General features: G+C 41.0%; 1 protein-coding gene across 3 annotated transcripts in view; it reads right to left on the reverse strand.

Annotated features, from left to right (window-relative positions):
• The window catches only part of adam11 (ADAM metallopeptidase domain 11), a 53,415-nt gene extending 41,111 nt beyond the window's left edge, over window positions 1-12,304 (reverse strand). For all 3 annotated transcript variants that reach the window (XM_046369177.1, XM_046369178.1, XM_046369176.1), the window contains exons 1-3: window positions 12,147-12,304; window positions 11,797-12,016; window positions 11,134-11,330 (exon numbers count right to left, since the gene is read on the reverse strand). In XM_046369177.1, coding sequence (XP_046225133.1) covers window positions 11,134-11,330; window positions 11,797-11,854 — 255 coding nt within the window. In that variant the 5' untranslated portion in view covers window positions 11,855-12,016; window positions 12,147-12,304. The remainder of the gene's footprint in view (window positions 1-11,133; window positions 11,331-11,796; window positions 12,017-12,146) is intronic.
• Window positions 12,305-12,461: the final 157 nt, after the last annotated feature.

A 12,461-nucleotide genomic window follows, 5' to 3' on the forward strand; every position in this document is an offset into this window, starting at 1 on the left:
AATAACAATTTAATTAATGTTTTATCCAGGCTGTAACAAACAAAAAATGTAGAAAATGTCAAGCAGTGTGAATAGTTTCTGAATAATCATCACTCATTCACATTCCATTAGATGACAAGATGCAGAATCTGTCATGCCACAAGTCATTCATTGTCTTCAACAAATTATTCAATACCTTATAGTTTTGGCAAACATTTACCTCTGTGGAGGGTTGAGAGAAAGCAAGAGAGCGCGAAAGAAAGGAAGAGAAAGAAAGAGTGCAACACAGTGAGAAAGATGGACAGAGAGCAAAAAATAAAAAGGAATAGAAGGACAGAGTACCATCAAAGCCACAATAACACTGTCAGATAAAGATTGATGTCCCAACTCTCAACCCTGTTCCAGAGTGAGAGAAAAACATCTTTACCTATCAATCCCCAATACCACTGTCTAGCCCATGTGTCTCCAATCCTTTTCTAGCATGAGAGCTACTTAAAAAAAAAAAAACATGTCGGGAGATACTCTTTTTTTTTTCTTGCTTTCAGATACACATTCTTCTCATCTCCCCTGCAATTCTTCCCCTGGTCCTTAGACTACAAGAGAAAGTAGTGCACTATGCTTTCTGTCAATATACCTAGTTAAAAAAAATAGTTAATAAACAACTAAGTGGGGCCATATAAAATCTGTGATTTTCTTCTCCCAAATTCTGTTTTATATATTCCCCAATTATATTTTCTCGGGTTTTAGGTTTATTTACAATTGTTCATTGAGAAACAATGAAATTGGATGTTCTGAGTCTATGTCAATGCTTAAATTACATCAGAAGACCTTATGGTTTTTGTTTTGGGGAAAAACGAACAAAATGTTGATTTTGAGAGAGTAATTCCCCTTCAATTGCACATCTACCGAGCGAGGAATGTGCTCACATCTTATGTTCCGATCTAGCGATGGTTCTTTACTGCTGCTGCTCATTTCATGGCAAACTTTGAAAATAACTAATAATAGATACAAATGATATTCATGATATGCTTCTGCCAGACAAGCCTTTTTTGCAGTTAACATTTAATTTAGAAGGTTTTGGGGAAAGTATTTCTGTCAACCCACGAGACCGTCATCACATCAACTGGCTGGCTACACACGGAGTGATAAACAAACACGCGCACCACACAGAAAGACCGGGGAAATATTGCTGGAAATGAACTGGCAGATATTTTTTTTTCAAGCAAATAGTGGCTTACTATGGGTGGGATAATGTCAATGTTGCGTTGATCAGATAGTAGCTGGGAGCTTGCGGTGTCGGATACTTGTGAGATGTATTTATAACAGTTTGCGATGCAACACTTAAATTGCATGTTCTTTAATTAAGAATTGTTTGGCAAGCTACTCATAGGTGGGCTGCGAGCTACTGGTAGCTTGCGATCAACCGGTTGGCAACCCCTGGTCTAGCAGTGAGCCCCTTACTCCACCTCGGTGGCTGGGGCTAAGGACCTACTGTGCGGAAGGCTGCTGCTGGTGAGAGTGTGGTTTGAGTGTGTGTGCCTACCTGGTGGAAAGCGTTAGAAATAGGAGGCGTCAGAAATACGTTCAATTTACAGCGGCAGTGGGGCACTGCCAAACCAAGACAGCCTAATCAAGACGGGCTTGTATCTCAACCCAGTTTGTGACAGTCCACTTACTCGAGAGCCTTACAACCTGAATATTAATGGCTGCAGAGGTGCTGACACAAAGACGTAATGTCTAATAACTCCAGCGAGTCGTTTTGCTGTACTGTATCTGACCTTAACGGTCTTCTCTGTAAAAAGTTAAAAAGACAGTTGCTATTTATCTAGCTAAGGAATGAAATGGTAGGAGGAGATGATTTTTTAAATATTTTTTTTACATTGAGTATGTTACTCAATTACCGAGGTAAAAGAGGGCCTCATACAGAAACACTGCAAAGGCAGTTTCAGGAAGGTCGTCTGGGTTACACACGAGCGCTGGGCAGCCCGGTGGTGGAGGGCACTCAAGGTTGCCTCAAAACGGTGAATCTTCCTGCCTCGCTGAATGATTGGCAGATAGCATTGATAGAGCGGGTAATGGGAGAGACCAGGTAAAGGTGTAGAAAGGTGATAGGGGCGCAGACAGGCGGGAGAGGGAGGGAGCCCCACGGGTGGCTGCCATGGGGTATCAGGTGGGGTCAGATGAATCAGCACCATGGAAAGAGTGTGTGTGGAGGACAGGGGTACTAGCTATCGATGTCTAAAACTGACTAGAATTGAAATGACTGACAGTGAACTCCCTCCTGGGAAAAAGGTCATTTCATTTCCTTTAATGATTGGTGGTGACAACAGCTATGATCTTTTGACCAAGCAGGCTGGGACGGTTGGGGTCAATGTCAGTTCAGCTCTAGTCAGTTTTGGACAGTCAGGGCACAATTATGGGCAATTATATACAGTATCAGTCAAACGTTTGGACACACCGACTCATCAAGGGTTTTTCTTTATTTTTAAAAACTATTTTCTACATTGTAGAATAATAGTGAAGACATCAAAACTATGAAATAACACATGGAATCATGTAGTAAAAAAGTGTTAAACAAACCAAAAGTATATTTTATATTTGCGATTCTTCAAAGTAGCCACCCTTTGCCTCAATGACAGCTTTGCACACTCTTGGCATTCTCTCAACCAGCTTCATGAGGTAGTCACCTGGAATGGATTTTAATTAACAGGTGTGCTTTGTTCATTTGTGGAATTTCTTTCCTTCTTAATGCTTTTGAGCCAATCAGTTGTGTTGTGACAAGGTAGGGGTGGTATACAGAAGCTAGCCCTATTTGGTAAAAGACCAAGTCCCTATTCTGGCAAGAACAGCTCAAATAAGCAAAGAGAAACAACAGTCCATCATTACATCAAGACATGAAGGTCAGTCAGTCTGGAAAATGTCAAGAAGTTTCTTCAAATGCCGTCGCAAAAACCATAAAGCGCTATGATGAAACTGGCTCTCTTGAGGACCGCCACAGGAAAGGAAGACCCAGAGTTACCTCTGCTGCAGAGGATAAGTTCATTAGAATTACCAGCCTCAGAAATTGCAGCCCAAATAAATGCCTCCCAGACTTCAAGTAACAGACACATCAACATCAACTGTTCAGAGGAGACAGTGTGAATCAGGCCTTCGTGGTCAAATTGCTGGAAAGAAGCCACTACTAAAGGACACTAATAAGAAGAAGAGACATGCTTGGGCCATGAAACACGAGCAATGGACATTAGACCGGTGGAAATCTGTCCTTTGGTCTGATGAGTCCACATTTGAGATTATTGGTTACAACCACCGTGTCTTTGTGAGACGCAGAGTAGGTGAACATATGATCTCCACACGTGTGGTTCCCTTCATGAAGCACGGAGGAGGTGGTGTGATGGTGCTTTGCTGGTGACACTGTCAGTGATTTATTTAGAATTTAAGGCACACTTAACCAGTACGGCTACCACAGCATTCTGCAGCGATACGCCATCCCATCTGGTTGGCGCTTAGTGGAACTATCATTTGTTTTTCAAAAGGATAATGACCCAAAACACACCTCCAGGCTGTGTAAGGGCTATTTGACCAAGGAGAGTGGTGGAGTGCTGCATCAGATGACCTGGCCTCCACAATCACCCAACTTCAACCCAATTGAGATGGTTTGGGATGAGTTGTACCACAGAGTGAAGGAAAAGCAGCCAACAAGTGCTCAGCATATGTGGGAACATCTTCAAGACTATTGGAAAAGCATTCTAGGTGAAGCTGATTGAGGGTGGCTGCATTGAAGAATCTCAAATATAACCTATATTTTGATTTGTTTTACACTCTTTTGGATACGATATGATTCCATGTGCTAAATGGCATATATTATTATTATTATTATTATAGTTTTGATGTCTTCACTATTATTCTACAATGTAGAAAATAGTAAAAAGAAAAGAAAAACCCTTGAATGAGTAGGTATGACCAAACTTTTGACTGGTACTGTATATACATTTTAAGCTTTATTTAACCAGGCGAGTCAATTAAGAACAAATTATTATTTACAGTGAAGGCCTGGCCAGTGAAGACTCATGGTCAGAACTTCTGTAATTAGCACTTTTCGGGGCATCGATAGGGCAAGGAGTATCATGCCACCTGCCTCTGTTTAAACCAGGGGTGAGAAACATCAATCCACTTTTGTAAGCTTTCAAATGGCAACTAATACAGATCTACCAACCAAAGTAGAGTAACGTTAAAAGCATCTTGTACTATGTAACCATCCAAGATGGGAACACCTGACAATACCATATCAAGCCATTGACCTTACATTAGCTTCTTTGAAAATACACCAGGCAATAAAAGTGGCAATAAAGGCAAACCTGACTAGCATTATGTCACACAAGACAAGTCTCCTCTTAGAGTGGCTTCTTTAGTAGCTATTAACTATAGTAGCCAAATAGCCTGGTCCCAGATCTGTTTGTGCCATCTTGCCAACTATACAGCACAAGGAGATCTCGGGCTAGGTTACACTATTAATACGACTCTCATCAGTCGTGGTCCAGCACTGTGACACACTCTTAGACTAATATCTTTCCATTTCGTCTTCCTCTTCTACATCAAATGGGATTTTAATAATTGATGAGAGAATTATTCTGCCTGGCATTGACTAATGAAGGAGGTCTAAGACCAAGTCGGCAAAAAATGTGATTATTTCATCTCATTTAGAGAAGAAAACAATTCTTCTCTGAAGCATCTTTCATTGATTAGATCTTATTTGCTCCATTTTGCATTTAAGAGGAAGCCACACATAACTCCCTTCTTTAAAGCAACATATATTCTCCCCATAACTGTAAATAACCTAACCGATATCACATTTCAGTACAATGCCTACATTCTACTGCTCAGAAGATAAAGCCTCTTAATAGTTATATCTCCACTGCAGCTCCGCATAATGTTCTGCATCCCAAATGGCACCCAGTTCCCAGGGGTGATTCTCACAAAACTGGCACTTGACAAAACAGAAACACATTATCCACCATAATTCCTATTGGACCACTAAAATTAGGATCTGCACTTATGTATTTCAAAATGATTGTTATGTACAGTGGGGCAAAAAAGTATTTAGTCAGCCACCAATTGTGCAAGTTCTCCCACTTAAAAAGATGAGAGGCCTGTAATTTTCATCATAGGTACACTTCAACTATGACAGACAAAATGAGAGAGAAAAATCCAGAAAATCACATTGTAGGATTTTTAATGAATTTATTTGCAAATTATGGTGTAAAATAAGTATTTGGTCACCTACAAACAAGCAAGATTTCTGGCTCTCACAGACCTGTAACTTCTTCTTTGAGAGGCTCCTCTGTCCTCCACTTGTTACCTGTATTAATGGCACCTGTTTGAACTTGTTATCCGTATAAAAGACACCTGTCCACAACCTCAAACAGTCACACTCCAAACTCCACTATGGCCAAGACCAAAGAGCTGTCAAAGGACACCAGAAACAAAATTGTAGACCTGCACCAGGCTGGGAAGACTGAATCTGCAATAGGTAAGCAGCTTGGTTTGAAGAAATCAACTGTGGGAGCAATTATTAGGAAATGGAAGACATACAAGACCACTGATAATCTCCCTCGATCTGGGGCTCCACGCAAGATGTCACCCCGTGGGGTCAAAATGATCACAAGAACGGTGAGCAAAAATTCCAGAACCACACGGGGGGGATCTAGTGAATGACCTGCAGAGAGCTGGGACCAAAGTAACAAAGCCTACCATCAGTAACACGCCAGGGACTCAAATCCGCAGTGCCAGGGACTCAAATCCTACAGTCAGTGCCAGACGTGTCCCCCTGGCTTAAGCCATGTACATGTCCAGGCCCAGTCATGTCCAAGTTTGCTAGAGAGCATTTGGATGATCCAGAAGAAGATTGGGAGAATGTCATATGGTCAGATAAAACCAAAATATAACTTCTTGGTAAAAACTCAACTCGTCGTGTTTGGAGGACAAAGAATGCTGAGTTACATCCAAAGAACACCATACCTACTGTGAAGCATGGGGGTGGAAACATCATGCTTTGGGGCTGTTCTTCTGCAAAGGGACCAGGATGACTGATCCGTATAAAGGAAAGAATGAATGGGGCCATGTATCGTGAGATTTTGAGTGAAAATCTCCTTTCATCAGCAAGGGCATTGAAGATGAAACGTGGCTGGGTCTTTCAGCATGACAATGATCCCAAACACACCGCCCGGGCAACGAAGGAGGAGCTTCGTAAGAAGCATTTCAAGGTCCTGGAGTGGCCTAGCCAGTCTCCAGATCTCAACCTCATAGAAAATCTTTGGAGGGAGTTGAAAGTCTGTGTTGCCCAGCAACAGCCCCAAAACATCACTGCTCTAGAGGAGATCTGCATAGAGGAATGGGCCAAAATACCAGCAAGTGTGTGAAAACCTTGTGAAAACTTACAGAAAACGTTTGACCTCTGTCATTGCCAACAAAGGGTATATAACAAAGTATTGAGATAAACTTTTGTTATTGAACAAATACTTATTTTCCACCATAATTTGCAAATACATTCATTAAAAATCCTACAATGTGATTTTCTGGATTTCTTTTTCTCATTTTGTGCACAATTGGTGGCTGACTAAATACTTTTTTGCCCCACTGTATATTGATCAGATATTATGCATTTTTCTACAACTACAGTACCAATGCAAAAATTCTCAATACCCTAACAGTTTTCAAAGTCCCGAAAAGTAACAAAACTATTTATTTTTTATTTTTACATTGCTCACTGAATGAAAAGGCCTGAGTTAAAATATAATTGTTTTCAGTTATGTTTAAATTGGTTTATTTTGTCATTTCTCATTAACACAATATTTTCAGAATCTTGTATTTTGTCTTTATATTATTCAGACCCCTTGACTTTTCCACAGTTTGTTACTTTATGGCCTTATTATAACATTTTTGGAAATGTATTAAAAAAAAATCAAACTGAAATATCACATTTACATAAGTATTCAGACCCCTCACTCAGTACTTTGTTGAAGCACCTTTGGCAGCAATTACAGCCTCGAGTCTTCTTGGGTATGACGCTACAAGCTTGGCACACCTGTATTTGGATAGTTTCTCTCATTCTTCTCTGCAGATCCTCTCAAGCTCTGTCAGGTTGGATGGGGAGCGCGCCACTGCACAGCTATTTTTAGGTCTCTACAGAGATGTTCGATCGGGATCAGGTCCGGACTCTGGCTGGGCCATTCAAAGACATTGAGACTTGTCCCGAAGCCACACCTGCTTTGTCTAGGCTGTGTGCTTAGGGTCGTTGTCCTGTTGGAAGGTAAACCTTCACCCCAGTCTGAGGTCCTGAGGGCTCTGGAACAGGTTTTCATCAATGATCTCTCTGTACTTTGCTCCATTCATCTTTCCCCTCGATCCTGACTTTTCTCCCTGTCCATGCTGCTGAAACACAGCCAGATTCTGCCACCACCATGGTTCACTGTAGGGATGGTGCAAGGTTTCCTCGAGATGTGACGCTTGGCATTCAAGCCAAAGAGTTCAATCTTGGATTCATCAGACCAGATAATCTTATTTCTCAGGGTCTGAGAGTCCTTAAGGTGCCTTTTGGAAAACTCCATGCGGGCTGTCATGTACATTTTACCAGTGGTGGAAAAAGTACCCAATTGTCATCCTTAAGTAAAACTAAAGATACCTTAATAGAAAATGACTCAAATAAAAGTTAGTCACCCAGTAAAATACTACTTGAGTAAAAGTCTAAAAGTATTTGGTTTAAATATATTTAAGTATCAAAAGTAAATGTAATTGCTAAAATATACTTAAGTATCAAAAATACAAGTCAAATTATAAATCATTTAAAATTCCTTACAAAAGCAAACAAGATGACTTCATTTTCTTGTTTATTTATTTACTAATAGCTAGGGGCATGCTCCAACACTCAGACATCATTCACCATGAAGCATGTGTTTAGTGAGTCTGCCAGATCATGGGCTGTAGAGATGACCAGGGATGTCCTCTTGATAAGTGTATGAATTAGGCAATTTTCATGTCCTGCTAAACATTCAAAATGTAACAAGTACTTTTGGGTGTCAGAGAAAATGTATGGAGTAAAAAGTACATTATTTTCATTAGGAATGTAGTTAAGTAAAAGTACAAGTTATCAAAAATATAAATTTTTAAAAAATGACGTAAGTACTACTGTCAAGCATTTTTACTTAAGTACTTTACACCACTGCATTTTACTGAGGAGTGGCTTCCGTCTGGCCACTCTACCGTAAAAGGCCTAATTGGTGGAGGACTGCAGAGATGGCTGTCCCCCCCCCCCCCCCCCCCGACGTCTCGGAGCTCTACGGACAATTCCTTTGACATCATGGCTTGGTTTTTGTTCTGACATGCACTGTCAACTGTGGGACCTTATATAGACAGGTGTGTGCCTTTACAAATCATGTCCAATCTATTGTGGTAAATTCAAATCAAATCAAATTTTATTTGTCACATACACATGGTTAGCAGATGTTAATGCGAGTGTAGCGAAATGCTTGTGCTTCTAGTTCCGACAATGCAGTAATAACCAACAAGTAATCTAACTAACAATTCCAAAACTACTGTCTTATACACAGTGTAAGGGGATAAAGAATATGTACATAAAGATATATGAATGAGATGTGGACTCCAATCAAATTTTAGAAACATCTCAAGGATGATCAATGGAAACATGATGCACTTGAGCTCAATTCCGAGTATCATAGCAAAGGGTCTAAATACTTATGTAAATAAGGTATTTTGTTTGTTTATTTGTAATACATTTGCAAAAATGTCTAAAAACCTGTTTTCACTTTGTCATGATGGGGTATTGGATTGATGAGGATTTAAATGTATTTAATCAATTTTAGAATAAGGCTGCAATGTAACAAAATGTGGAAAAAGTGAAGGGGTCTGAACAGTTTCCGAATGCACTGTGCATGTTATTTTTATGTACACATATTTCGATAGAGAACAAAAAATTAAGCCAAAATTACTATAGCATACATTTTATATTTCCTAATAACTCTTTGCAGTGCTAGAAGAGTCACTACAGACCCAGGTTCGATCCCAGGCTGTTTCGCAGACCTGGACACCCTTGAGGCGACACACAATTGGCCCAGCGTCGTCCGGGTTAGGGGAGGGTTTGGCCGGCCGAGATATCCTTGTCCCACCGTGCTCTAGCGACTCCTTTTGGCGGTGCCGGGCTCATACACGTTGACTTCGGTCGGCAGCTTAACGGCGTTTCCTCCAACACATTGGTGCGGCTGACTTCCGGATTAAGCGAGTAGTGTGTCAAGAAGCAGTGCGGCTTGGCGGGACCGTGTTTTGGAGGACGCATGGCTCTCGACTTTCGCCCCGTACGGGAGTTGCAGCGATAGGACAAAACTGTAACTACCAATTGGATATCACGATATTGGGGAGAAAAAGGGCTAAAAACGTATACTAAATAAATAAATAAAATTCTAAATATGTGGGATATGGACCAAAAATGGTCAAACAACAGTATAGGTAAGCGCTAAAACAGGTACACATGTCAAAATGGGGGATATCCTTCTTTAGGTGGCAGGGTTGCTATTTGCTCAAACACAAACTCCAGATTGTGGCTTTAAGTCAATTAAATGGGGTTTATACACCCATATTTCTTGACAACCCCTATTGATGTTACGCCCAAAACAATATAAAACAATAAAATGGATACAATGTAGGCATGATCCTAGTAGATAATTTAAGTTACCAACACAGCACACCCATTGATTATACATTAGAATTAGCTTATTATCATCACCAAAATTAAGTTTCTCCTTACTAAAATTGACCAAAAAAATCTGTGGTAATGAGAAATGTGTTTCGGTAATGAGAGGCCCTTAGTTGAATCTGCAAGTAATAGGAGACAGTCATTATGAGTCAGGAAACAATTGACCACATCACTAAAGCCCATTCATGCCTCCATGTTGGAAAGGTAATGGCTCCGGTAGATTTTCCCAATTTCATCTTTTTAGTCATTTCGGTAAAATAAAATAAACCTTTATTTTACTAGGCAAGTCAGTTAAGAACAAATTCTTATTTTCAATGACGGCCTAGGAACAGTGGGTTAACTGCCTTGCATTTAACCCACTTGAGAAGGTCAAGTGTCGTAAATGGGGTGTTTGAGAATAAGATCCTCATTCTGAAGGCAAATAAGTAAATAAATTAAATGAACTTGTGCTCATCTAAGGACTACTCTAGATCATGCATCATGGGGATTACAACTTTATTTCATTTTGGGGGGTAGTTTTTACTTCAGCTTGAAAAAGTGTTACGATAATGAGAAATACTGTTTTTACGTAACAAATATTATAGTTTAATGTAAATATAAACGTCAACGAGTATACAATTTGTATGATTTCTGAACAAACAACAGCAACATATTTTGTGTTTTATTGATATAAGTTAGATCTATCTAAAGTAAGATTGTATGAAATTACCCGAGAATTCAATCTGCACGCATTTCGTTAATGAGAATTTGGGGTGAAAAATTAAACAATTCTGGAGGAAATGTATAAAAAAAACAAATTAAATAGGACCTGGTGCCATAAAATAGGTATCTTAGACTTCAGAAGGATAGAAAACAATGATGCATCTGCAACAATCAACTAACTCAATTTGCTATTGCCATGGTTAAAACTGGTTTCATGAGAATCGCCCATCCCTATGCATCCAAATGACAATTTTGGACATGCCCCAAGTGTCTATAGAAATAAGTCCTAAAGCTAGGTCATAAAGCTGTACCTAAGGGGTTCATTTAGGATTGTGTAGGTGGTGAGGCAATAGAGATAGAGATAGCATTTTCTATGAATTTGAGGAAGAGTTTAGCTTCAGCTACATTAGTGAGATTTGGTGGAGAGAAGGCAGGAACACTCACATCTATGTCCAATATAGTTTTTGTTCATGTGCAGTCAAAACAGGGATACAGAAGATGAATGGGATATTTAAGCACCCAAAAAGTTGGATCTGACAGTGACCACCTTTCAGCAATGTCCATTAGGCCTGATTGGAAGTAGCTTGACATTGCTAGTTCTGTAGCCTACCGGTCTGTGCAAATATTGATAATGACTAGGAAAATTGTGTTCTCTTGTGTGTCACCTAGAGACAAAATATAGGACTCACCTGTGCTCCCTCGGTGTGGTTCTTGACTCGAGTGTCCAGATGGAGGTGAACCAACTCTCCCTCCGAGTCGATCTGTTGCAGGAGCCGCTTAGGCTGAGTGACTTCCTCCACAGCAGGTCCCCGGTCCCCCTGCTCCTCCGAAGGCTGCCATTCCCACGTCTCTCCGTCTCCTCGATTGCTTACCGAGCTGCTCCAGCCTTCATCCGAGCGGTTATAAGGCAGGCAGCCAGAGAGAGGGGAAGAGAAGCAGGGCTTTTGTTATCGTGAATGATGAAATGTCTGCACTGACAGCGGGCGACAACCAGCGATTGGCACGCTGTTATCGCCGGGATTGACTATTGTGATGGTGGTGTTGTGGATGTCTGCTGCAGTCTCCCTTGGACGCGATTTACTGCGTAGGCTGCCACTACAGAACCTTGGAGCACAGCTCCGACTCCATCCCCATCTCGAAGGCGGGAGGCACGCGTTACGAGGGAAATTGTTAATGCAGCTCATTTTACCACGTAGTTCTCATGACAGAGAGTCTGCAAAATGGGACTTAAATAGCTCGGAAAATCTCAAAATAACCCGTTAATAATGAAGGGAAAGTTATAGGCCTATGTATAGCGTTAAGGGTTAAATTTGCGGGAAGAAAGCGCGGCTTTAACCCCCCCAGTCTCTTACCTGTCACGGCAAACCGCGCACTCACTGCAGCGAACACCAGGCATCGCACCGCCAGCATGATGCTCACATAGTCCCCGGGATTTGCATGGAGCAACACCGTTGAATAAAATAAATAAATATACAAATTGGGGTTCAACTGCAGGTGACAGTTACAGAGAGCCGCGGGGGACCCCTTTAATTAACGATGTACCCACATCACGACCAAGAACGGGTTCTCTACCTAGAAAAAATATATTATGACAAGGTTATTCATCCTCCAACAAAAGGCTAAGAAAACCCGTAATAAAATATGGATCAAATGTGTATCACTACTGGCAAAGCCGGGGAAGACTACAGGCGAATACTAGTACCTATTGGGAGTGACGCTGAGCGGTTAAATGTGATCATTCTTCCTTGGCTCGGAGTTGCTGGGAAAAAAGTGAACTGGAGCGATTGCGAGCGAGGGGCGTCGAATCCGCGTTGACTAGAACACGTGGGACTCAGTGCTCCCTCCCTCATCTATTGTTGCATATTCCTGTCAGGTAGCACGGTCTCTTTTTCAGAAAACGCAAAATGCAGATTCAGTGGCAACATTAATGTCAGGCAGCTGTATCAAGCACACTGTAAGTATCATTGTACTAAGGAAAGTAATATAGGTGTGAGTGCAGTTTGACACCGATCTATGC

Source organism: Oncorhynchus gorbuscha, linkage group LG11 (genome assembly GCF_021184085.1).
Source record: "Oncorhynchus gorbuscha isolate QuinsamMale2020 ecotype Even-year linkage group LG11, OgorEven_v1.0, whole genome shotgun sequence".
Classification (NCBI taxonomy): Eukaryota; Metazoa; Chordata; class Actinopteri; order Salmoniformes; family Salmonidae; genus Oncorhynchus; species Oncorhynchus gorbuscha.